Source organism: Triticum urartu, chromosome 7A (assembly GCF_056163025.1).
Source record: "Triticum urartu cultivar PI428250 chromosome 7A, HENAU_Tu73, whole genome shotgun sequence".
Taxonomy (NCBI): domain Eukaryota; kingdom Viridiplantae; phylum Streptophyta; class Magnoliopsida; order Poales; family Poaceae; genus Triticum; species Triticum urartu.
The window spans coordinates 586,793,963-586,819,654 of NC_141879.1; the positions used below are offsets into that span (position 1 = coordinate 586,793,963).

A 25,692-nucleotide genomic window follows, 5' to 3' on the forward strand; every position below is an offset into this window, starting at 1 on the left:
AACAGCCGAAGACATAAGCCAGATACTGCATCGACATTTGAAGGCCAATTCGGGGGGGCTAATGAGGGAGTCCTGGATTAGGGGGTCCTCAGGTGTCCGGGCTATTCGATATGGGTCGAACTGATGGGCCGTGAAGATACAAGTAGAAGACTTTCCCCCCATGTCCGGGTAGGACTCCTGTATGCGTGGACGGCAAGATTGATATCCGGATATGTTATTTCCTTCCCCCACAAACCGACTTTGTATAACCCTAGGCCCCTTCGGTGTATATATAAACCGAAGGATTTAGTCTGTCGAGGCTATCAGAATTCTCATAGGCTAGACTGCTAGGGTTTATCCATTACGATCTCGAGGTAGATCAACTCTTGTAACCCCTATACTCATCAAATACAATCAAGCAGGACGTAGGATTTTACCTCCATTAAGAGGGCATGAACCTGGGTAAACATTGTTTCCCACTTGTCCCTTTTTACCATCGATCCTCAGACGCACAGTTCGGGACCCCCTACCTGAGATCTGCCATTTTTGACACCGACAATGGGGATCTCACGGCGGCGAGCTCGCGGCCATGGACGACGCCGTGGAGGAGTTCAATCCTCCTCGCCGGAGCTGCCGAGGTCGATGTATGTCTCCCTCTACTCCTCGCGGATGCGCCGCCACTCGTCGTCCTTCTCCTTGGCAGTGATGTTGGTTGCGACCGCCTTCTGGAACACGAGGTCTTCGAGCTCCTCGTGGTGGCGCCGGTGCTCCACCTCCTCGCCAAGCTTCGCTCGGCAATGGCGGCGGCGAGAGGTCGTGGTTGGTCCACTTCCTCGCCCCGCGCTTGCTCGCGCCGTCCGACCGGACGTGCCGCTCACGCTCGGGGTCGCTGCCACCGTCGGATCTCCTCTCGGAGCCGCATCCGGGGATCCACATGCGGCCCCACATGGCGGCTGGAGGCAGAAGGGGCTCGCCGGCGGCGAGAAATGAGAGGAGGTGAGTGGGGAATTGAGGAGCTCGGCGGCGGCGGGGGGATAGGGTTTTGACCCGCAAATGTGCCGCGAACCCATAGATATACTAGTCGGGGCGGGCGGTTTGCGGGCCGCGGTAAGTATTTTTACGGGCCGGGCGAGTATACGGGCTCTGTTCTGACCGGAAAATTGGGTCGAGCCCGTATACTCACCGGAATTTTGCGGCTTTTGCGAGGTCTGCTAGAGTTGCTCTTAGAACAGATCACAAGATTAACACCGAGTGATTGACAAAAAAACTACCACTTTAGGGGTTACCGTCCCACATAACAACAATTTTTTTAAAACTGACCGAAAACTACCAAAATTTTCTAATTTTGTGACTAAAAACTATCACTTTTGAAAAATGACCAGTTTAGATGATTTAAACAGGTTTATGACATATGCAGGACCCACCTGTCAGAGCTGACGTGGCTGCAAAGTCAACTCCATTTATTTTAACCATTATTTTGACCGTTATTATAGATGGGGTCCACATGTCAGCATCAACCTCCTCCTTCTTCATCCTCTCTCTCTCTAGCATTTCCTCAAACACCTCTTATGCACCTGCGAGCCACCTGCACCGCCCTCCATTGCCGACGCTCGCGGTCGTGCTCTACACAGAATTAACTTTACTCCAGTGCAGTGTGTGTCCCGTGGGGAAGGAGCTGCAAGTCAAGGCGCTCCTGGGGCAGCGCCGGGGGAACTTCGCTGCGACCGGGTCCAAGTGTGCGCTGCGGTTCCCCGCCAAGGCTGACAACGCCATCTGGGCCGACGCCGAGGACGACCTCGACCCTGCCCCCGCCAGCACCCTAGCGAGAGACATGCTCGAGGAGTTCGAGAAGGAGGCAGGGGCGGCAGCAGCATCCAAAACCTCGCCGGATCTGGCAGCGACGGCGGGTTCCTCGCCAGGAGATGGAGGGGCGGTTGCTCTTCGGCCCCGCGGCGCTGGCGGCTGCCTCACCGGGAAGATGGAGGGGCAGGCGCTCTTCGAATCCCGCGGCTCCGGCGGCCAGTGGCTGCCTCGCCGGCCGTAACGAGCGACGGTGCTGGCTCGAGAGCAGAGGTACGTGACAGCAGGTGGACTTCTTTTTTTCTTGACTGAGATTGTGGATTTAGGGGGGGGGGGGGGGAAATAAGCATATTTGTTAGACTGACATGCAGGCCCCACCTGTAATAACAGTCAACTTAATAGTTAAAATAAACGGAGTTGACTTTATAGCCATGTCGACTGTGACGGGTGGGTCATGCATGTCATAAACCTGTTTAAATCATCCAAACTGATCATTTTTCAAAAATGGTACTTTTTAGTCACAAAATTAAAAAAATACTAGTTTTCGGTCAGTTTTTAAAAAGTGGTACTTCTGTGGGACGGTAACCCCTAAAGTGATAGTTTTTTGTCAGTCATTCATTAACACCAATACCCCCCCCCCCCCCCCCAAAAAAAAAACATTAGCTAAGCTCTTACACCCGGTGAGCCAGTCTGCCAGTGGACTTATAATATCCGAATCCGCACACCCTTTCCCTTTCCGGATGTTGACTCTGGCGCCACTGGAAGAAACCCAAGTTGCTCGATCGGAAACGTCGTGGATACAAACCAACCCCCGAGAGTTTAAATGCGGGAGATGAGAAGGTTCGCAGCAGGCCGTCGTCCCGTCCCTGGATTAGATGGTGGATCCATCCATCGATCATGCCATGCATGATCATGATCCGACCCATCCAGCCGGCTTCCCTGTACACAAATAGCCAGGCCTCTCGAGCTTGTGCTAGCTAAAAAAACGAGACGGGGACCGAAAGGATGGCGACGTTGGAGGCAACGACGCCGAAGCGGACGATCCCACACGTTTGGTTTCAACTCGTGGCGACACGACCTGGAAAGGAAAGGAGACGGTCGGGGCCCCGGACCGGTCACCACGCAGGCACGCACGCACAGTGCCGCCACCGCACTGTTTATGTCCCCAATTAATTACGTGACCAAGCAAAGGTACGGTAGTAATATACGTTGGAGTAGTATCGAGCCGGCCGGCCGGCCGTCTCACGTACGATCTCGGCGATCCGGCCGGCGCGGCCGCCGGCCCCGTCACGTCACCGGTCCGGGCTGGTGGTGGTGGTGGAACAGCCGTACAGGTGCGTGACGCGGGTCGGCCGGCACCCGGCCGCGCCATTTGTAGCCGTCGCCGTCTGTCCCGGGCCGCCCGAGCAACAGCAGCAAATAAAAAGAAGGCTCGCTCGCACGCCCACCTCACCAGACGTTCGAGAAGAGTCGCCGCGCGCGCGCGCGCGGAGTCCGTCTTGCCGGTGCCAGGTCCGGGCGGCGACCCTTCCGCGAGCGCGCGCGCGTACGTTTCGTGCGCGATCGCTGTGGCATACTGATGAGACGCCGACGGCGAAAACCAACCGGCTGACACGAGCGCGCGCACTGGGACGCACGCATGCCCGCACGCTAACTCGTTTCCGTGGAAAATCCCCGCGGCACCTCCTTTTCGCATGGGCCCGTGACATTGTAGCTAGTAGTAGTAAGTAACATTTGCCAATGTCATCTTAGCCAAACTGTGATATCCTCGGTGTGTACAGAGCTGGGAGCGCGGCGTCTGATAATATACAGCAATACCTATCGATATCTATCTATCTACTCTACTCTACTCTCTGTGTGCGTCGTCCACCCATGGCCATGGGTCAACCAACCTGCACGCTAGCTCCTTCTCTTTTCAGCGCCTCCGATCCCGCGTTTACTTACCAACTGCCCGCGGGGTCAGCTTTATTTCCAAAAGATGTATGTATGTGTGCGCGCGCTAACCACCACGCAGTCAAGCAAGACAAACATAGTGGAACATCTTTCTCTTCCACAAGATCATATCTATAAAAGTCCACCGGAAGTCCAGTAGTATCTCAAACATAATAAAATATTAATTATATCGAGATTTTAAGAGCATTGAACGACCACTACTGCCGCCAGAATGAGCCGTCGACGCGCCGCTGTCGCTACTCCTCACTCCTCTACCGGAGACAGCTTGACCATGTTGATGACAGCCGAGAAATCTGAAGTATCTAACACGAAATCTTGCCACGTGACGAGAAACCCTAACCTCACTCTCCATGGAGACAACAGACATCTACGCCGAAGCTCCGTCAACTATGTCAGGACGAACGATGTCAAGGAGGATCGTAGCCCGGAAGACTAACTCTTGGGATTTTATTGGGTCGTGCACTTGTGTTGATGAAGTGAAGTTTCGTGCGTGCCTTGCGGGTATCTATATCGGTATCAGCTTCAATAAGCCAATTATTTTAGAATCTGATAGCTCATCTGCGGTTTCCTATCTTGCGGATGAAATTCTAGACAAGTTCCCACTTGTTGATCTTAAAAGAGAAGTGCTTGGCATTGAGAAGCTCACAAGAAACCTCAAGATCTTGAAGATCAATTGGCAGGCAAATACGGCGGCCCATAAGATTGCTAAGTTTAGTTTCGATTGCTAAGTTTAGTTTCGATAATAGGTTGGACAACTTTCATTTCAATAGTGTTCCGCCCTGCATGGCGTATGCTGCAATGAGCGATTGTACGAGCATTTTAAGTTGGTTAATATATGGGGTTTTTTAAGAAAAAGAAACACCGTCACCCGCCTGTGTGCCGCACCTGCAAGGAATAAAAATCTCTAATCTAAAGTACTAACCGAAGAGAAGGCACCTGGATTCTCCTCCCCGCCACCGGCCGTCGGAGCAGCAGGCGAAGGGTTTGCGAATCCACAAGCTCATCGGTGAAACCTGCGGCGTATAATTAACATGTTCCCCCTCGTCCAGACCCATCGCAAGGAAAGCGAAAATCTAGATTTGCTTTATCGGGTATCAAACGGGAACTCCGAGCAAATAAAACACATTTCAAAAGAAGTCTGGAGGAAAGAGATTGTCATAGCCGCCTAGTATTAGAAACATAGTGGATCATAGCAGCCTAGGTTTTTGTTTGTACTCCAAAAAAAATCGACGAGATAAAAAAAATGAGCTAGTAGCATGCGTACGTCGCAAAGTTGCAAGACAATACAATCACCCACACAACAACCCAAGAGAAACCCACACGGCGATCGATGGGCAGACGATGAGGTACATGCCAGTACAAGGCTAGGCGGCCGACACCCGCTTTAAACTACACATTCTCCCCTCCCGCCGGTGACATCATATCCTTCAAATTTCAAGCCAGCCTTTGGAGATTGGTTTCGTCTTCCTCCCTCACCGTCGCCATCACCATCGGCAACCTTTGCAACAAGCCACCCCCTTCCTCCAGCCATATATACCTCCACGCCTCCTCCTCGCCCTTCTCATCTCCTCATCGATCATTCCTAGCAAGCTCGCCCTCTCTCGAGAAAACAGAAGGCTCTCCTCTCTCTCTCACGGAAAACAGAAGGCTCTCCGGCTCTACTCCCCCGAGCTCTACACCCCGGCCTCTGCATCTCTAATGGGGGAGCACGCGTACGACCACAGCAGCAGCAGCGGGGGCGGCATGAGCCCGTCGACGCCGCCGGTGCAGCAGCAGCAGCAGCGCAGGGGCCTCTCCCGCCACGCGACGGCCCCCAGGGCCACCACAACGCGGCCGGCGATAAGGATCATCCACATCATCGCGCCGGAGATCATCAAGACCGACGTCGACAACTTCCGGGACCTCGTGCAGCGCCTCACCGGGAGGCAGCACCACCAGCCGGCCGACGTCACGGCGAACGACCGCGCGGCAGTGACGGTGGGCGTGGCGACCACGCCGCCGTCGCCCGTAGAGGAGAAGCCGCAGCCGCAGAAGAAGAGGCTGGCACCAGCGCCGGCGCTGGCGGACGATTTCGTGGCGCAGCAGGAGAACAAGAGGAGGAAGAAGATCAAGTGCGAGGTGGTGAAGGTGGAGGAAGGAGGGTTGGGCTACGGCGGCGGCGACCTCGACTTCAGCGAGCTGTGGATGGATCTCAACCCCGGGGGCTTCCTGAGCTTCTTGGAGGAGGACGTGTTCCAGGGGATGATGGCTCCTGACCTGCTGCAGCAGCCGCTGGGGGCGCCGAGGATGGATTTAGTTGGTGAAATGTGCGCCTCCTTTCTGGCTTAGTTAGTTAGCCAGAGCTGTTCTTGTGATCTTTATCTTGTTTTTGTGAGAATTTTTTGCACTTTGGTTGAGAGAAATGGATTCTTTTCTCTCTTTCACTAGATGAACATATTTACAGTGGTCTTGAAAGAACTTGCGCCCATGGTTGCAAATACTAGTAGTGATTATGTAAGCCTCCCTGGTGGGATGATGATCAATGATCATCCAAGGAATATGATCGGTTTGGGTGCCTACGTTTGTTTTCTGTCTCGATCAGAAATGTAAATAATTGTTCCTCTTGAAAATGCCATGTGGAGAACAAACAGAACAGTGATGGTTTCAAAACTCCATCGATACCGGTGCACTTCTATTTTCAAACTTTAGTTGCGCTTGCACTTGATCATCATTCCAAGTAGTTTTTGGAAGGAAAATCATACTCAATTTGAATAACATTTTTCTCTTTTTGCACAAGATGGAGCCCCATGATTCCATCAATTCAGTAGCTGCACCAGACAAAGGATGCTCTGCTAAGTGGTGTCTGTTTTTCTCTTTACTAATTGCAAAATGATGTGGACAATCAGGTGTGTGTATGTGACTATGAAAAGCTGTGTAATACCTTGATGGGAATAATTATATTTTTGTACCACCATTCTTCTAGGTGAAGTCTTTAATAGTCCGGTTGTGTGTTGTCATTAGCAATATGCAGCGGTGTAAGCACGCTGGCAGAAAACGATGCTTGCGGTATGCTAATCCGTAGGTAACTTGTTAGCAAATACTTGCTTGTTCTGGCATCTTAAACAAGATCCAGTGGTTCTTTTTTAACAATTGGAATAATCACACATAATAGTACTACTGATCTAAGATGTGGTACTTCTGTACTTCAGAATAGATAGCCGTACCAAAGGGTAGCTTATAAATTCAGACAAAGCTATGGATGCTCAAATTTAGTTGACTATTAGCTTTTATTCAGCCAACTCCTTGTCAATCAATGGCCAAAGACTCCAGGAAATATCCAGTACTCATCTACCATGCATCTTATCCCAATGATAAAAATCCTAGGATATTATGTGCAATGAGCAACCTTTGATCTCACTTTCAGCCCTTAAATGCATGGAAGAAGTTTCTCTATATGCGTTAACTAGATCAGTGCCCACCTGAGCCCTCTCAAAGTCTATCACTAGTCACCTTAGCTTCTTTGTCACTCTCATGTCTTCAATTCCTTGATCTCTAGGAGAAAATTCAATTATGGATTCATGCACCGTAGGCGTACCCCTCCATCTACACTAAGAACATCATACATGTTTTCCCTGGGTTTCTAAGTGCTTTGTATGTAGGCAAAACAGGCAAGAACGAAACCGCTGAATATTGGCGTTTGCTCCGGTACGGCACTCAATCATTGTTCGACGCTAGTACCCGTAAAGAAAAATTGTGACTACCTGACAAAACATGTTGGACCCATGAAATAATGGAGGATTGTGCTTTGTATCTACCCTGTTATCCATGTCTCCCCAAGATGCTGGATATCCAACTCAATCCCAGCGGCCTCTCGGAAAATCCAAATGCCCAATGAGAGTATCTGGCACATCAACCATATTGTGTCCAAGAAAGAACTTTTGGGTGGTGGCCTTTTGTTGTTCCCATAGCACAGTTGTCACCACCCAACTGCTACCAAACGTTAAGGTTGGCTAGAAAATTGAGCTAGTGGCTCTTTTTTTGGCAGCTTTCAGAAGTCAAATGGAAAGGTTGTGAAATATCAGTTATCCCCATTGACAAGGGTAGACTTTTCCCTGTGGTTGCTTAATTAGCATTTTGAGAGCGGTTGTTCCCAAACAATGGTAGGGATGTGCTAGAGGCCTTGCCACGTTAGTTACTGGTAGTATTCAATAACAGTTGCACATGGAATGCCCCATTATATGTTCTTATCTGCGTTCGGTCTCTTATTTGATGGCCTTTTCTTCTCTGGCTTTTGGGTTTTTGTTAATGAAAATACGACCGGAATGAGTATGTATAAAGGATTTACAAAGGAATGAAGCATGAAACCTCGCTTCTGAGCAAGCAACTACTATATATGAGATAAAAAGCACAAAAAGAAAACTACGAAATTAAAAAACTGTGGAAACAATAAGTCGATAGCCAACTACCCATCTAGGCAAGATGCAAGCTAAGAGAAGAAAAATCCTGTGCTGAGAAACTAGTTGATTAGCACGACGACATTTGAGTCGAGAGCTCTCTGATTAACTAACTAACTAGTTGGAAGCTACTACTAATTGGACCATTAGATAGAGGCAGCACCCATCAAAGTTGCTCACCCTTTGAGGCTGCCCCAACGGCCAACCACAGCATGGTGTGTCCTCATCAACTGTGTTAATCGAGAGAGACGCGCTGATAAACAATAGCTGGGGCTGATAGGCACTCCGCTTCTTATTGCCAACGTCCTGTGTTATCGGTTGGATCCACGTCCATGAATGAGATCTTTCTAGCGTAAACAAGAGAGCGCCAATTATTCAAACCCCCTCGTGCCCTGGACCTCGAGGTTGTGATGTCACAAGGTGGGCATCAGCGGGCTGGGTAATTAAGTGATGTTGCGCTGATTAAACTGCTTACTGCGTCGCTAATCTCCTCTCCAAACTTGTGGGTATGGTAGAAACAGTAATAAGTAACTACATGGAAAGGAATAGGGGTAGCTATATGTAGAATAGAATTGTGTCATCTACTGACTACTTCATCATCTTGTTTTGCTCATCAGTTTCTCCGCACTGGAGAAGAACAAATATTTCCAGAAACCAAAGAAGGAAATCACCAGCAAATTAACATGACAAGACAACTATAAAAAAAAGGCAAGATAAGACAGTTACGGAGTTACCCAGTCCACATTTCTAGCGCGGTAATTGTTGTACAAAAACTGAACTGTGAACTGTCTCCTATACAAGAATCCTGGTGTGTTTCATATACATATGAAATATCTGTGTTCCTTCACATGCCGACTATACCATCGAAGAGACATACTAAGATTCCCGGTGTGTTGTTATACAAGTGATGAAATACCTGTGTTCCTTGACATGCCGACTATCAGAGAGAATTAATACTGCTAATAAGACTTTTCCAAGGGGAGGGGAAAGATGGATGATCATCGATGGGGTACATGATGCTGAGCCGGTGCGATGATGCGGATCTCTGCTACTTGACCCCAGTGTCAACTCCTAATTAAAGGGTGCAGGTACGAGAAGTAGCACTCGGGAGGAGCAAGTTGGACAGCGACCAGGACGGGAAGGAACACGGCCCCTGAGAAGTTGTTTCCTCCTGGATTCCTCCCCCTGAGAGGTCGGGCAGGCAGCGGCAGGTGCAGGCCACCTTTCCGAAACCGCCTTCTCCGGCTTGACTTCCCGGTCAGGCAGGCGAGCGCTCCGGTTTTCCCAGCGGCGGCGGCCGGGGCGAGAGCGACGGCGGCCCTTGTTTTGGTCCGTTGCTTCTGGTCTCCGGCTTGACTTCTGGTTTTGGTCCGTTGCTTCTGATCATCAGCTGGAGGCTGGAGATCACGGTGGCAACTGGCGTCTGGCAGGGTGACGGGGTGACAGGGGACCTAACGTGGGGACGAGCGCACAGGGTACGGTGGGACGTGAATGCCTGCGAATGACGCCTCATGCACACGTCGATCCTGGCCGAGCTGGACGCGATCGTTGTGTCACGGCACAAGATCAAGTGACTGCGGACCTCGCAGTTTGGTGCCTCCGCGATCATGCTCCGGACCGGAGCGGCAACAAAGCCTGAAAGCCCTGTGCTAGGATTCGACGGCACTGGCCACACGGAAATAGAAGAGGGGAATTGCTGTTATTTATCGCAATGCCAACATACCCCAGAAGAAGAGACCGGCATGCTTCGTTCACAAAGAAACATTGTTCGTCGACAGAGTCGAGCCTGGACTTCAGGTTTCTGCGACTGAACAAGCAAGTATACAGCTTTGAACTGAAGAAGCATCTATCCGTGCAAAATTGCCGCAACTCTGCAGAGCAGCCTCGAGGAAACAATACGTGTGTAGTCCGGACAACAAGCGTGCAATCATGTATGGTTTCCAGAAAACAATTACAAGGAGGATATCCCAAGTATATGTAACCAACCGCAAGGGTGTAATCGCTTAATCAAGCACCCCAAAAAGCTAGTCCATTGGTAAAAACATATACATTGGGTGCGCTAACGGTCGGTATGGTATGGTACCTTGCACTACTGATGTCCGCATCACGTAAATCAAGTTCCACGGTTCCTGCTCTGTTCAATGGTGATGGACTATACATCAGACAGAAGCAGACTATTTGTGTAGCCCAAGTTTCCCCTCACTCAGTCTTCTTCAAAACCTTCTAGGTATTTTACACATATGAACTGGCCCAGTTGTGCATGCCGGACTACAGATAGTTCACCGAAGGTCCACGGATACCGATTTACAAATGATAGCAGCAACTTGTGGGCCTGAGGTAAGATACAAGAGGGCAGGGTATTCAGATTATCTGCGTATTACAGCGAAAAGTTAACACACATCAATCGTTTCAATATAGTTGGAAAGATAATAACAGAGATGATGTAACCGCTAGAACTAGGACGAAGATGCAAAGAAACCAAATGGAATAAGCACAAGTTGTTCAATTAACCTAGAGCTATACATCAACCAGAAGCTAGACTGCGACTCAGTAAGAAGGGACACTTCAGTTGGTATTAAAAATTTACTGATCATTTAAGAGCTCACAGTTAACAACTACTTTGACATTGTTGCGTACTTTTCCGGCTTCACTAAGTAACACCTTTGGCAAAGGCGAGACAGGCAAGAATCCGATGACAGACAGACTGCATACCTTCAAGAGCTGAGAAGATTTCCAACCAATGCAGATCTATCGTTTCTTCCATGAGTAGCTCGTCTACGCATTGGCGGTGCATAAACTGTTATTGGGAGGATCCAGTCCCCCTTCTCTCTTTTCTCAACAAGAAGTGGGTGCTCATACCTGCCAAATAGAGACCAGAATTGACCACTCAGAGCTAGCAGCAGCAAACTAGAAAATTCACTCCATAAAATCATCACATCCCATACCTTGATGAGTCCATTCCTGCCGGAGTTGTGAAGAACTCAAATCTAAGGGACCACTGTACAGAAACCTTTGAGGTAGCAAATGACATTGGTCCATCGATAGGAATTGAAAAGAGAAAACTTGTCTGGTGAAGATCTGCAACAACTTCATGATGTTCGCTGTGTACCTGATCAGAGAGTCAACGTTGGATCACAAAATAACACAGGTTAGCGTTTTACAGAATAGAAATTGATGTTCAAATAGACCAACATAGCTTAGGCAGGTTGTTTGTAAAAATAAACCGAATATTGTTTAAGCACCGGTGCTTGTTCCTATAGCAGAGGTGCCTAAGCGTCTGTGCAATACAAATAAGCATCAGTGCTTAACAAAAAAATCGGTTCCTTTTCCCAAGCACCTCTCTAATCACTGTATTGTACAAGGCCTAAGGACTCGTGACATCTGATACTGCTGGAATATGTTTATTATTGTCATCATTAGGTAAATATAGGAAGAGTTCTTATCACATTATCTATTGGCGATCACGAGTTCATGACTTGTCATGGGAATATTTGAGGGCATCAGCACATTTCCTTTTCTGTTTTCTGAATCTTGAAAAGATGGTTGTTTAGATATGTAATTGCAACTATGAAAAATGCCACTAATAACACTACTAACTCGAAAAATTAGGAAAGATGTCATCGGACTACATGTTTTCTTCCTTTTACTACCTACTTCCATTCCAAAATACTTTTATGCTAGGTCAATTATTTTTATGCTTGACCGAGTATATAGAAAAATATGCTAATATCTAGAACATCAAATATATATAGCATGGAAATATATTCTATGACAAATACAATAATACAAAATTGATGTGGTGGATGTTAATATATTTTTCTACAGGCTAAGTCAAACTTAAAGAAGTTTTCGGAACGGAGGGTCATGCTTTCCCACCTACCCCTAGGCACATCCGACCTCAGCCAATGCTGCACTAGTAGCCACCTTGTCTGGTTAGCCTCTATCAATAACAACCTCACATCTCTGACCTCCTCGAATTTTAAAATGACCAACCAGGGACTTGCTCCTGGTGGCATTTGTTTTAAAGAAGAGGAGACGTGAGCACACACACCCTGCAGAGGTTGAGCCTCGAACACAACATCCTGCTCCAACTAGCCACCTCAGCAGGCAGTCGGTCTCAAAGAGGAGCGTGATAACTACCACAAAGCTGGCTGGTGTTCCGGTCTAGTGGTGGGGATGTATTAGTGGGCGGCGGCAGCTTGATTTCAATGCAGAGATGGTGCAATTCATGCTGCATCCAACTTTGGGTCCAAAGGTGGAGATGGCGACTGCATCCAGTCATGGGTTTAATGATTTGTGTGCTATGCTGCACAGGGGGCGGATGGTAGCAGACCTGCTCCAGCTACAGTGAACCGACATGAGTGCCATCACCCAGTTACATTTGCCTTTTTACCCTACTGTCTCACATCAGCCAACACATAATCATCATCATTGCAGCCATTGTGAAGGATCTAGAGACATAGAAGACGAGGACATTTGCGTCCAGTACATGTAAAATACAAAGGCTACTAGCAAGTTTTGTGAATACGGTGATTTTGCAGTGGCTTTTATTGAAGGTGGAACTTCATTGTACCATTTATCAAGAATGGGTACTTTGGAATGGCATGCATCTAAAGTAATGCCAACAAACAAAATCAAGTATACATCCTAATCAAACTACATGCACAAATGGCATCTGATCATGGGGTACCCCTGTAGCTAAACCATCGAACATAACCTTGTACTAGTTTCATGAACTTGTTAATTCTTGAGACCAAAGCGTAGGCCATGTGGCATTAACACTGAGAAATATATCTTACATAACTCATCATTTGGACTAGAGGCAAAGTTCAGTCTGTAAGTCATAGAATGAAACATGTACAACAAGGATTACTTTTAAAATGTTTTGTCAAATTAGACTTTAATGCTAAACGAGTAAACATTGACTGCACATAGTACAAATTTTATAATGGTTCACAACACAAGCTGCAAAAAGGATACCTTGGTTATTGTCGGTGAGACCCTTCGTGAAGGGTGTATTACACGAGGATTAATTGTTTCTGATGTTTCCAAGGTTATAGATACCTGTGAAACACGTTAACTAGTTATATGTTTAAATCCCAGTTCAATACATAATAATTTATTAAACTCGGTCTTTTACCTCTAGACATCTCCGCGTTCCAGTTCCATGAAAAAAAGTGAGTGCTCCACCAATCTGCAATCGGCAAAATAAGATAATCAATCTACCAACAACAAAGCAGTAAGCCAGTAGCAAGCGCAGTAAGGGTAATTAAAATACCATATCACCAAAGTAATAAGTTGAGTCAGAATTCTTTGGTGAGAAACGAAGCAAGACTTGATCATCTATTCGTATATTATATGATCTTCCTCTCATAAAGCCTTCTGCTGCAAAACATTGAATGTGCAACTAAGAATGGAAATCAATGTTTGTCACATGGCATGTAATTTACAACAAAAGGAGCAATGATGGATTAAAATAACTCCATAACTGAGACACGGTGGCTTACATCCAGATGGTTCAACATGTTTTGGCGTGAGAGGGAGTCCAACGTCATCTTTTGGGCGATCAGAATCTAGAGAAAATCCTTCGCCATTTGATGGATGACGATCCAAATGCAAATGATCTAGCTTCCTTAGAGGTGATACCGGTCCTGTTTGTGCCATTTACTTCATTAAACACCCAAATATTTACCATTAAACATTTACAGAAAGGACAAATAGGTAGCATTCTCATGGAGACCTGACTAATATAAGACTTGTTATTTCATTGTGAAACGGAAGAGGAATAAGCCTAGTCAATTTGAATTCGAAAAGAAAAAAAAAGGAGAACTGAAAACAGGTCCTTGTGCATGAAAAGAAAACTGGGAGCTAAAACACTAATAATTAATATGACAATATGTAAGTGTAAACAGAATTAATCATTAGGAAGCACCAAGGCAGATAGAATCCTGTAGAGCAGAACTTGACAGTATTGGGACATTGGTGTTTCCTTATGAATATCACAGCCCTTGCAGTCCCACACAAACTATAAGGTTCACTCCTTACCTCCACCATGGTCATCAGAAATCTCGGACACTGAGAATCGAGGAATTGCATTATATGACGGGAAAGTGGGGCGCTCTCCCTGAGAATACAATGCTTCATTCATGGAGAGACGTGATGATAAGGAGAGCGTCGATGTTGAGGTCCTGATGGGAAAGTCCGTATTTGATTTGGAAGGGTTGTATGAGGAAACCGATGAAACTTCATCTTTCGAACTATCATATCCTTCTTCTAGATCAGTATTATCATTTGCTTTGATCTGCAATAAGAATATTATATCTCAGCATGGGTTGAAACAACAATCATGGAAATATACGGATATCACTGATTAGCATGATTAGTCGATAATTACTATGTACATGAAAAATACCATACATTGGAAAACAGTTCAGATCCTACTAACATTTTCATCAGTTGACAAAATTACAAACTACAGATCTTCTGCATACTGACATGTCCTTGTTTAAGTAATCGAAATAACTATGGACAATTCATACAAGATATCACTGTAGAAACAAACTCATGCAAGATAACGTGTAAGAAACGGATAAAAAATAATTTAAGTGCAACGAAATCTCGGAGATGGGTTACAAACTAAATAAGGACTCACCCATTCTGACTCATCATCTTTTTCCCTCCAAAATATACTCAGTTGCTCAACCGAGAGTGGAAAACTCCCTGAGATATGTAAACAGTTTAGCATTGATGAGGATTAACACAATATGCAGTTTAGTATCACTAAAATTCTGCTGTTGCACATCCAGTAACAACTCTGCAGCATTCAGTTGTTGGTACGTATTTAAACAGGATTGTGGTGTCAGTCTCTACTATATTATTTACGACTGTCGTGCATATAGGTTTTCATGAAAGGTTGAAAAGAGAAAGCTACACGCATTTTCCTAAAAGAAGGAACCACTGGAATTCAGTCACCTATAGGAATCCCGGTGAAACTGGAATTGATATAAAGAGTATCCATGTTGAACAAAATCACTTGTGCACCACTGAGGATAAGGTGTTATGAAAGCACAAATGTACCAACCGCACAAAGATGTGAAGGTTATGAAAACTTTGAAAAGATCCACATAACAATCACAGCACGAGATGTGACCTGTGAGGAGTGGGTGTAGCAATACAAATAAAAAAGGCATTATTGAGCATCTCATGATGGTTACAAAATACAGTATCGTAATTAATAATTATTTCCAACCTTGCCAAAAATATATAGGCCCCCACCCACACACACACAAAAGCTATGTAACCCACATGTTCAGTGAATAAGTAAGCCCGCATGCTTCAGTGAGTGAATCCACTACTTAACAGAAAAGTAGTTTAATCAACAACATACTTTTAAAATACACAGGATGACTGAAGTGCAAGAACCTTAAATTATTGAATTTACATCACTGACCTTCTTCATTTAGTAAGGTGCTGCTTTTCTGGGAAACACATATCTGCAATGGGACTCGGGTTTCCTACAGAAATGAATTCAATTTTAAGCTATCGCTCTGAGACATTTGGCTTATTTTAATGTCCGAAACTTCCATAATTGCATTACAAGACTGGGTATGAAGTAGAGAATGACTAGAAATAAGAAAATGGAATCATGTTGTTTTCAGTACAATGGTTAAGAGAATTTTCAAAGAACTCAGCTCAAGGCTAGCTTAAGCAGCACAAACATGCATTGACTATCAAATTCTCCTTTAAGGAGATAGAAAAATTAACATTAGTCTTGGTGATTCTTGTATAACTGAGGAAATAGATGGACCATATAATGCTCAAATATATGGAAGCCTGCAGTTGCCTCCCATCATCACAATATAATGGAGACATGCAGACATGTAAAAGAATTGTCGGCATATTCTTCTGATGCTACAGGATAGGCAACCAAGAACCAATATCAGTCAATGTCTTTCTGTGGGGTTCTAGTTCTACACTTCCAAGATTAAGTTTTCGAATTAAGTCAGGTCCTCATGCCCTAAAACCTCAGACATGTGCGATTATGAGTTTAAGACTAATATTTTTAACACTAAGTAAGATTGTTTATTAAAATACTGTATGTTCTTAACCCTTCAGTAAACTTGACTACCATCTTGCTGTGTCCCTTGGATAAGGATGTAGGGGTAATCAATAGAAGACCGAAGGTTGAACTGCGACACCCCATTTTGCAAGGTATTTACTTGGTTTTCTAATCATACATTAAAATTTAATATGTAAACAATGGGCTTTAGTTTTTTAATATATTATCTTGCTAGGATAGTTAGATTAGAATCTTAGATCCAAAATTATCACATTAGTACATCCAAGAAAACATGCACTAGAAATATTTCACAAGTCACAGGCTAGAGAACTCAGTTCGAAGAATAATACAAATCACCAATGAAATTATGGATGGTTAACAAATCAAAGCTTCCAACATTTCAGCAAAGGAGAGGCTCCTACTGCAACTAAATTAATAAAAGAATAATAATTACAAGACTAGGGTCAATTTGATTTCAGCACAGATTGTCTGAACTTAAGGAGTAGAATTTTATGCCAACTACAAGAAGAAAACTCACCAGCTGAACCGCACTATTTACATTGCCTTTAGTTTCATCCCCATTACCCAAGTCAATCAATCTCCCAAACAATGTACTTCTAACATAATAAATATAGCGAATACTGATGCCCCTATATGATGGTGGTAAAATCCTTGGGAGCTCTAGACGTACAATATCTGCAAAAAAAAAAAGAGCTGAGTTGCAATTTCTTAAAAAAAATGTAGATCATTGTATTTCACGTGATGCAGAGGATTTAGTTAAGTGAGCAAGTTAACAGGGGGAAATTATCCATTGTCAACTGAAGATCCTGGGCAAAACAGGAACTGGCCCTCCTAGAGTGTTTGAAAAACATGCAAGCAGCATATCCCTAAATAGTAAATCCTCATAGTCATGAGTCATGACCTTCCATAACAGAGGTATAGCCAAAACTGTATTCACTTTGACTCCACAAGTAGAATCATGGATGCTTAAAGTTTGATTTTGACGTAATGTGAAAAATGAGAACATGGATAGATCAATAACTAATATTTAAGATCAAACACAGGGTGGTTGACGAGACAGGTGATTTGCAGAATAAGAAGCAAAGCAAATTCAAATTACTGTATTACACCAACATGTCGTACAATACTAGGAAAAATGGAGGTAAAGCATATGAACAATATTTACTTTACGTTTCAAGCAATCTAGAAATGTAGCACTACATGATAAGTGCATTATCAACCTCCATTGATCCTCCAAAACAAGAGATAACTTACATGTTTTTGTTTGCCCCGAAGCAATTATTACTTTGGAGACTAATGAGGGTGCCGAACAATCCAAAAACAAATATTCACCTATATAATCAATTATAACACAAGAGGATTATCAGAAATAAAATAAAAGACACATTGATCAGTTATTTAGATGAAAGCTAGGTTGTTAAATACCTCTCCTTTGCTTAGACCCTGGTATGGGCTTTGGAACAGAGAACCATTGGCTATCCAACTTCTCAATTCCTTTAAGTTCGAAAGATAGCCCATCTACCAAGAGAGATGTGACTCCACCTGACGCTGCCTCCGCTTCATCCTTTAAACTAGCGGGACTACAGATTTCGATAGTCGCGGTAACTGAATCACCAGGTCTATACACTTCCTTGTCTGTCTGGAGCTTAAATTTTGGAGACAAGTGCTGCTTGGCAGCTGAATCAACCTTACTGTCTTCAAACCACCCAGCACTTTTGAAAAAGGAGAGCCCTTGCGGAAGTGGAAGTCGGAGTGACATATTATCAGACCAGCAACTCTTCCAATTCAACAAATTCCCGCCGGCCCATGGAGAAAGAATAAGCCCACAAGATGCATCGTTCTTCTAAAGCTGTGACTGGTAACAATGACACGGTCCACCTGGAGATTCATCATGATTAAATCTATGTACATCAAACTGCAGCGGTAACTTATTCAGGAGGATTTTCTATATGTCAAAACAACTTCAGTACAAATCTACAGTTCTCTCCATAAATGGGAAACAAGCCTAGTAATTTTCCAGGTTGAGAAGCTTCTCTTCGTTTGCCCTGAAGTCGATTATCGATTGTAAGTTTGCCCTAGAGAGCTTTTTGGCACTACTAGTACACCTGACTTACTCAAAGCCAAACCAGCACAGAGAAGAAGAAAAAACATAATACACGGCAGCCTGCCAACCAGGTAGCGACCCCCAGGACTTGAGAGTGAAGATAACTAATCGAGTAAGTAGTCCTTATGCTGCATAAATGGCGATGCAAAGATCCTGACTAGACAATGCCTGGAGAGAATGAGAGATAGAATGTTGTTGATTGGTTTGGAATGGCTTCGATTTTAGAGATAGAATGCGAAGCAACTCAAAGCAGCATCTCAATCTCGATCCAGAGACAGGCACGCGAATCTATCTACCACGCCAGGGCTACGTCGGATCTGGCAGCAGCTCGGGAACTCGCGCGAGCGGACTCAGCCGCAAGGGGGTGCTGCTGTGCTGCCTTGGAAACGGGATGGGGAAAGGGGGCTCCGCCGGGTGGGTGAGAGAGACGACATAGGAGATAGAGGGAGCAAATCCAACAATGGACGCATTCACACTAATCTAATGTACGTAGCAGCTAAGCGGCCGTGGGGGGGATCTGGGCTGGGTTCTCACGGCGAGCAGAATCAAGGAGAGATCGACAGGGACTTACCGAGGGAGAAGATGACTCCGGCCGGCCGGCCGGCGGGATCTCCACTCCGCGCCCGCCCGCCAACCGAGCTGAGGGGAGGACGGGACGGCAGAGGGCTTCGAGGCCGGTGCTTGGGTGGGAGTGAGGCGCCGGCGAGAATCGGGGTCCGGGGCCTTCAGATTTGGGGAGACGGGCGAGAGGGAGGAGGGACGACGTTGCCTACCGGTGCCGTGCGGTTCGCTGGGCTGGACGTGTGCTTTGTTTTCCTTCGAGCAAAAAGCACGGCACCGGTGGATCTCTTCTCAGCCGGGACAGTTTTTGCTGTTTCAGACGAGAATTCAGACGGAAATTTTGAATTTGGTCATTCTTTGTCAATATCGTATGCAGGGTAGCGTCGGATGATACCAACCATGTACGTACGGATGAAATATGCAATGTTGTCCGGAGTTTTCTTTTTTTTTTTAAGGAACACTTGTGTTTTATTTAAGACACGGCGAGACCGTTGGTTACATCATTGGCTTATCTGTCGAGCCATACACATCCATTGCCAATGGCTTAACCTTGCCCCCAACGCCGGCAGCACATGCGGTGGTGGCTTGTTACAATCACGGTGAAGATGTACCATACACGCCTGAATGGGCTGAGTTTCAACTTTCAGCTTGATCTCCTTGAAAAGGTTGTCCAACAGTACAAAACCATAAGCATCCAAGGAGACTGCACGTTGAAGAACCAAGCTATCGGTCTCAAAAGGACCCTCCCTACTCTCATCTCGTTAGCAAAGGAAACGGCATGCAAGAAGGGCAACTGATTCGGCGTGAAGTGAATCTGATAAAACATTTGTAGAGCTAGCTGCAGCAAACTGAACTTTGCGGGCGGAATTCCTGCAAATAAATCCCCACCCTCCACTGCGAGATCCAGCGGAGAAATATGCATCGGTGTTGATCTTAATCATGTCTTGTGGCAGGGGCTTCCAGGAACGACGAGCGGTAACTTCAGTTGCTGGTGGCGGATTTAGAAACATTGTCCATTTGGTAACATTATGTCATATCAGATATTGGAATTCATCCATCCCAATAGTAGTGAGTTTTTGTCCTCGGGCAAACGAAGTATAGCTTGGATAATCTCCTTCGCTGAGCCGAGAGCGAAAAGACTAGATCCTACCTCTTCTAGCAGTAGTGCCTATTATCGTTCTTTTTTTTAGGATCCCATCATCATTCTTTAACTATTTTGCATTGAATAAACAGATGCATGCCATCTTCAAACAAACGACCATACACAACACATCTTGTGTCTAACTCCACTCCACGTCAACTAATCTATAATCTATAATACCTAAATAGTTCATTCACACTGTATTATTTCTCTTGACATGCATGTTATCCACATCATCAAGTAGACCCACACATAAATTTTACTCAATCCAAATGTCATCTATTTCCCCGCTACATGATCCACATCATCTGAGTCGATGTCATCGATCTATGGAGATGTGTTGTTCTATGGAGATTAACAGGCTGTGCAATGCCTATTTCAGTGACGATGTGTCGGATGAAGGATGTAGAAAGTAGTAGTGTGGTGATTAAACTGTAGATCCATGGAAATTTTCTATTGACAGAATCAAGTGTGTTCGTTGTGCCCAGTGAGATATTTGTAGATGAATATGTTAAATAATGAAGATTGTTTCTGAAATATGGATGCCCTCAATTGTTCTTCACGTGGTGCATAGGAGCAGAACATGTTTCTACATGTGCATGCCAAAACACGATTGTAGTTCGACATCCATTGACCGAAGATATAAGAGCATCTACAGTCGGACCTCTCAAACTCGTCTCATACGTCTGAATGGACCGCCCGGTCACTATCCGGTCGCGATTTTTGACCCAAATGGGCGTCTCAAACGACCCTCCAACTCCCGGACTAACCGGCACATCCTATATCCAGTCTAAATATGTGGCGGATATAGGGGCACCCGGGCACGCCCGCTACGTCGGACCCGGCCCACGGTGGCCCACCCGACCCCACATATATTCCTCCCCATCCGCTCGTCAGATCAGACCCAAGCCACTTCAGTCCATTTCCCTCTACTCCCCTTCGCTACCCGAGCTCATCTCCGGCAGTCTCCTGCCGTCTCCGGCATGGCGGGCGGCGGATCTGACTCTGATCAGTCCGGATCCGTCGACTGGGTGCCATCCCGTGCGGGTTGGAGGAGGCAATGGCGGTCCGCATTACACTCCGCCGCTCCCGGGAGGACAGCGCCTGGCCAACGGACGGATCTGTCCGCCGTGACTCCGTCGTGTCGGCTCAACGGGCGCTCGGGTCCTCCAGGACTGGATATCGCGGTCCCGGCAGCCGGATAACCTCTCCTTCCCCATCACCGGTCGGGCAGAGTATGAGTCCCATCCGGCGACGAGCAGATCCAGCGAGATCCCTACCGCGTCTTCGACCGCTACTTCCGCGAGAAGGACGACAAGGGCGCCGAGAAGGGCAAGGGCAGTCGTGGATGATCTTCACCATAGCCAAACATACTAAATTTTGGTAGTCCGATGGCATGTTTAGTTAGTAATGACGGAGTAGCCGGACGATGCGTGTGTGACGTAGTTGCATGAGTTTGTATGGATTTGAGATACGAAAATTGAGGCGTTCGAATGTAAATTACATTATTTGAGGGGTGCCCGATCAGTGCCCATTTGAGGGGCCGGAATTGCTGTCCGTGGCTGTAGATGCTCTAAAGAGCATTTTCATGACAAATGCTCAAACATGTATACTACATGTGTGCATGCCAGAAGGGGATTATATAGTAGTCCGATTGCAAGTAAAGATAGATCCCTTCGTAATCTGTACAATGTATGGATTCAATTTTTTTTGTTTACAAGTACCTGTCAATAATAAGCAAAACAATCTCAGTTTTGAAGTCTCTGCTGTCATCACAGACATCACAGTTTTGAAGTACTCCCTCCGTAAGCTAATATAAAAACGTTTAGAATACTAAAATAGTGATCTAAAAGCTCTTATATTAGTTTATAAAGGGAATATCTATGATCCATATTTATTTTTCAAAGGAATCAGAGAAACAATCTTAGTTTTGAAGTCTTTATTATGTCAAATATGCCTGAATTCAGTAATGATAGGAGATTAAACTATTACAATTTACAATCTCTGAACAACTTACAATCTCTGGACAATTTATAATCTGATCAGAGTACAACTTCCACGGTTTCACGGCCGAGATCGGCTGACAGTCAAATCCAGGCATTTTTCATCTCGGCCGAGGGGTTCAAATCCAGACATATGGGAGGACGCGGTATTCACCGAGGGGATTTTACATCTGCGTGCCACAGGAGGAACATACTACTACTAGCGAACAGATGAACCTATAAAACTCGCCGGTTTCCGACGATCTCTACGTGGACCTGCGATTTTCTTCTCGAAATTGCGCGTCTCGATCCAAAGGAAAATGTAGTAGTTGCAAAAAGAAAAAAACATGATTATTATTATCATCGGTGGCACAAAGTACCAAGTAGTACATTTGGATCTCACATAATTGTGCACGTACATGCGCCTGCCCCAGTTTTTTTCATGGCCTCATCTGGGAGGCACAACTTGGCTAGCTTGTACTGCTCCTCATCGTCGAAATACGATGTCGACGCTTTGTGGTACCAGTACTTGCCAACGCGTCCCTCCCTGGACGCCGCCGGCCTCGTCCAGCGGAGGACGGCGCTATCCCCGGTCATCTCCGTCGCACGGGTGATGAGGACGGTGGGGCAGTGGGCGCCGCAAGACGGGCATGTAAGCTTGCGGCGACAGCGGTCCGTCAGTGAGCACTCTGAGCAGATGTTTCGGTGGCCGCACCGCCCGACCGCCACCCACTCCATCTCCAGGGGATGGAGGCACTCTTGGCAGCGTCGGAGGCGCTCCATGATCCGGCAAGGGCTCCAGCGACTGGTCGAGTCCTTTTGCCGGGTGCCGCTGCCGCGTGGATCTTATAACGACGGGAGCACGACGTGCGGGAGAAAACGAGCACACAGAGGATCGCTTTTGGAAGGTTACAACATGCTCCGAATTGCCCTCGAAGCATACTCATACAGCTACGATCCGTTTTCACACAGCAGGGTCCGAATCTTACAGTACTTGCAGAGTTGCAGTTAGGCTCAACTTCCAACTGGTGCACACTCTTTCTCCACAAAGAAAAGGGGAAGAAAAATTATCTCTTCATGTTCACAAAACGACCGTAGACGCAAGAGGCACACCTCTCAGGAAGCTTTGAGCCGCTAGATTATGTTCTGCAAATAGACATGAATGAATGAATGAAAAGTAGTTGGTTCAAATCCAACTGAATGTGCTTGGGCTATGCGAGAGCAAATATGCAGAATGAATAGCAGTCTGTTCAACATAGCGAATTCTTCCAGAAGTATTACTACAAAATTGTTCAAAAGAAGAATGAACTCCTACAAAGCTCCTGATGGCAGATATCCAACACGTCAGGTTATGTTCTGCAAATAGACATGCATGAATAGTGGATTATGCTATACTGGTTTGCATGTTCAGGATGTAATGAGAAAAGCTATCACGTGGGCTTTCGGATGAGTCATGGCAAGAAATATTGCTGAAACAGAAAAAGTCATGTACAAACCTTTTGGTATTCCTCTTGGTTTTTTTAGCATCATCAAAAGCTTTTATGAGAACTTTAACAATGAGAAAATTGTAGTCTTCAGGGTGCTTCTGTGAGCAATTTAATGTTAGAAGTGTGCTGGTGCTCTACTATGTGGCACGTCGGAGTTCTTCTGTAGTTCTGTTATATGCCTTTGGATTTTACTATCTAATAATGCAGAGTATGTTGCATCTACAATAGTCAATCATTTGATTTTTCCATTATCTGATGCTTTTTTTTTGAATAGTTTGGATTGCTTACCACATGTGTCACGTGGTCAATTATCTGATACTTTACAGCATTGCCACTTCTCGTATGTTGGACAACAGATACCTTTCGGAAAAAAAGAGCACTACTCATTAAAAAATCAGTTCAATTTCTTTTGTCTACATATTATTATGTATATTGGCAACTGAAAGTGCAGGAGCCAGGAATCGTCTTCAACAGCTCGAACCCACATATAGGTTAATCAAGCCCCCTATGTTTGCATGGAGATACAACCCATGACTGAAAAGCTAGACACGTACAAATTACTTGTTGTTCACCATGAAAAAGCTTATCTAGTTTGATTATGTCTCTCTATGTTACATTGCATACCTGATTCTTGTCTTGCCAGTATATGGATACCTGAAATTCTCTATCTGCTTAATTACCAGCCCACTCTTTCAAATGAACTGCTGGCATGCATGAAGCACAGATACATTTTATTGCTAATGTGTTCATAATTGTATGTGCTTACAACTTCCAACAAACCAATACATTTTTATATGATGTTCTCCACATAACCAAATTGGATGTCGTGACAAAGAACTTTAGAAACTTGTCGTCTTTTATGTGTTACTTGAAATATGTTTGTATTTTGTGGTTTCGCCATTACGTTCACGAAGAAGTGCTATTGTGAGGCAGCTGACAGCTTGAGATAACCTTTGTAGGGTAACCCCTACATAATTGCCATTGCCATTAATGCAGTGCCTCTGGTCACATTAAAAAACAAATTCAGTTGCCATGGTCGTCAACCTGGAGGGAGTTCTGACAATTTTCTGTTTATACACAAGCTCGAACTCTTAACTTGAACAATTCATTTATTTTTATTAGTTGGACCCAAATGGGGTCCTAAAACTTCAGCACGCCAATCATGCGGCCATGCCAAGTGCCACTGCCAGAGCTATCAGCACTGCCAAAAATGACCAAATTTGTTGATTTTCTATGTGCCTAATCCACCAGTGTGGTAATGGCAATGCCGACACTAGTAGATTAAGCCAGACTTATAACGAGCCTCAGCGACTTGTTCCACATTGTATACCTGAACCTCAAAGAACTGAAGCACTAGGCAGGTTGCGACAACAATGATACTGACAATCTGACATAGCTAGATGGTAGCAAGGCATAGCGCACATTTACATTTGGTTTTCGGCTGGATCAGATAACCGCAGGCAAATTGGAGTGCTAAAGCTTAAATCCGGACAGTAGACCAAGGTACTAACAGGCAATACAAACAGCTCTGAATTTTGGCATCAGGCTCCGAAATTTATGATGCAGTTCATACCACACAAGTACACATCTATCAAAGAGGCATGGTAGTTACAAGTAGTACTACTCACCTAACAGCTCGGGAAGGCGAGCCGGAACAACAGGATGAGAGGAAATCACGAGTCCGGCAAGACCTGCGCCTGGTCCTCGCGGCGCCCCTCGTCCTGGAGCTGCTGCGCCTCCTTCTCCTTGGCGAGCAAGTGCGCCTCGTACCTCCGCAGCCTCTCCTCCATCCTCACCTGCAAGAGCGGACGTGAGCGCGGCGGCTTCGACCAAAATGATTTGCAAATCGCGGTAGGTAGGTTGGACGGGGGACGGGTATGGCGGGGGTCGGCGTGCCTTGTAGGAGGTCTCGATGCGGTGCATGACGTAGAAGCCGAGGCCGCCGCCGAGGATGGTGCCGGCCATGATCCGCACGTACGCCCACCGGCGCGACCCGGGCGGCGCCATTTCTCACTGACCTTGCTACGCCGCCGCCGCCCGTAGAGGTGGATGGGGCGCCCGGCTCGACGGAGATGGGGTGTCCAGAGCAGAGGAAGGGGAGGGGAGGGGAGGGGGATCGGGAGGACGGCGACTTGGGATGCGGCGGAAGCGGTGGAAGTGTACTGCGTAGCG

General features: G+C 45.9%; 5 protein-coding genes across 6 annotated transcripts; 2 read left to right on the forward strand and 3 right to left on the reverse strand.

Moving 5' to 3' along the window:
• Positions 1 to 1,252: 1,252 nt before the first annotated feature.
• LOC147960564 (uncharacterized) lies at positions 1,253 to 6,699 on the forward strand. Its single transcript, XM_087535966.1, has 2 exons — positions 1,253 to 2,052; positions 6,509 to 6,699. The coding sequence occupies exon 1, from the start codon at positions 1,391 to 1,393 to the stop codon at positions 2,021 to 2,023; it is 633 nt and encodes a 210-aa protein (XP_087392092.1). The 5' UTR covers positions 1,253 to 1,390; the 3' UTR covers positions 2,024 to 2,052; positions 6,509 to 6,699.
• On the forward strand, positions 2,463 to 6,299 carry LOC125528509 (uncharacterized). The gene has a single exon (XM_048692966.2). It carries the CDS (start codon positions 5,431 to 5,433, stop codon positions 6,058 to 6,060), a length of 630 nt encoding a protein of 209 aa, XP_048548923.1. The 5' UTR covers positions 2,463 to 5,430; the 3' UTR covers positions 6,061 to 6,299.
• A 3,370-nt stretch (positions 6,700 to 10,069) lies between the features above and the next one.
• Positions 10,070 to 19,201, reverse strand: LOC125528508 (uncharacterized). 2 transcript variants are annotated; one of them, XM_087532659.1, is made up of 14 exons: positions 18,921 to 19,201; positions 17,671 to 18,123; positions 17,500 to 17,577; positions 16,763 to 16,920; positions 15,616 to 15,679; positions 14,818 to 14,885; positions 14,211 to 14,466; positions 13,673 to 13,816; positions 13,444 to 13,550; positions 13,306 to 13,359; positions 13,146 to 13,229; positions 11,111 to 11,274; positions 10,878 to 11,024; positions 10,070 to 10,497 (listed from the first exon to the last, which is right to left on the reverse strand). In XM_087532659.1, exons 2-13 carry the CDS (start codon positions 18,002 to 18,004, stop codon positions 10,880 to 10,882), a joined length of 1,656 nt encoding a protein of 551 aa, XP_087388785.1. In that variant the 5' UTR covers positions 18,005 to 18,123; positions 18,921 to 19,201; the 3' UTR covers positions 10,070 to 10,497; positions 10,878 to 10,879. The 2 variants fall into 2 exon arrangements, with proteins under 2 accessions (XP_087388785.1, XP_087388786.1); XM_087532660.1 differs by having other exon boundaries at positions 10,070 to 10,535.
• A 920-nt stretch (positions 19,202 to 20,121) lies between these two features.
• Positions 20,122 to 22,816, reverse strand: LOC147960565 (uncharacterized). The gene is made up of 3 exons (XM_087533417.1): positions 22,437 to 22,816; positions 20,651 to 20,703; positions 20,122 to 20,183 (listed from the first exon to the last, which is right to left on the reverse strand). The coding sequence occupies exons 1-3, from the start codon at positions 22,814 to 22,816 to the stop codon at positions 20,122 to 20,124; spliced, it is 495 nt and encodes a 164-aa protein (XP_087389543.1).
• Positions 22,817 to 22,932: 116 nt separating this feature from the next.
• LOC147960566 (uncharacterized) lies at positions 22,933 to 25,672 on the reverse strand. Its single transcript, XM_087533277.1, has 3 exons — positions 25,417 to 25,672; positions 25,149 to 25,316; positions 22,933 to 23,179 (listed from the first exon to the last, which is right to left on the reverse strand). Exons 1-2 carry the CDS (start codon positions 25,525 to 25,527, stop codon positions 25,194 to 25,196), a joined length of 234 nt encoding a protein of 77 aa, XP_087389403.1. The 5' UTR covers positions 25,528 to 25,672; the 3' UTR covers positions 22,933 to 23,179; positions 25,149 to 25,193.
• Positions 25,673 to 25,692: the final 20 nt, after the last annotated feature.

Coding starts and splice junctions, on each gene's coding strand:
- LOC147960564 (XM_087535966.1), top strand. CDS start 1,391: ATGCAGGACCCACCTGTCAGAGCTGACGTGGCTGCAAAGTCAACTCCA.
- LOC125528509 (XM_048692966.2), top strand. CDS start 5,431: ATGGGGGAGCACGCGTACGACCACAGCAGCAGCAGCGGGGGCGGCATG.
- LOC125528508 (XM_087532659.1), bottom strand. CDS start 18,004: ATGTCACTCCGACTTCCACTTCCGCAAGGGCTCTCCTTTTTCAAAAGT. Junction 14,886..15,615: donor CACCTTACTAAATGAAGAAG/GTCAGTGATGTA, acceptor TACATATCTCAG/GGAGTTTTCCACTCTCGGTT. Junction 14,467..14,817: donor AAGATGATGAGTCAGAATGG/GTGAGTCCTTAT, acceptor TTCTTATTGCAG/ATCAAAGCAAATGATAATAC.
- LOC147960565 (XM_087533417.1), bottom strand. CDS start 22,816: ATGGAGCGCCTCCGACGCTGCCAAGAGTGCCTCCATCCCCTGGAGATG. Junction 20,704..22,436: donor GCATGTACGTGCACAATTAT/GTGAGATCCAAA, acceptor GTCCGACTGTAG/ATGCTCTTATATCTTCGGTC. Junction 20,184..20,650: donor CTACAATCGTGTTTTGGCAT/GCACATGTAGAA, acceptor GTTAGACACAAG/ATGTGTTGTGTATGGTCGTT.
- LOC147960566 (XM_087533277.1), bottom strand. CDS start 25,527: ATGGCGCCGCCCGGGTCGCGCCGGTGGGCGTACGTGCGGATCATGGCC. Junction 25,317..25,416: donor GCATCGAGACCTCCTACAAG/GCACGCCGACCC, acceptor CCGCTCTTGCAG/GTGAGGATGGAGGAGAGGCT.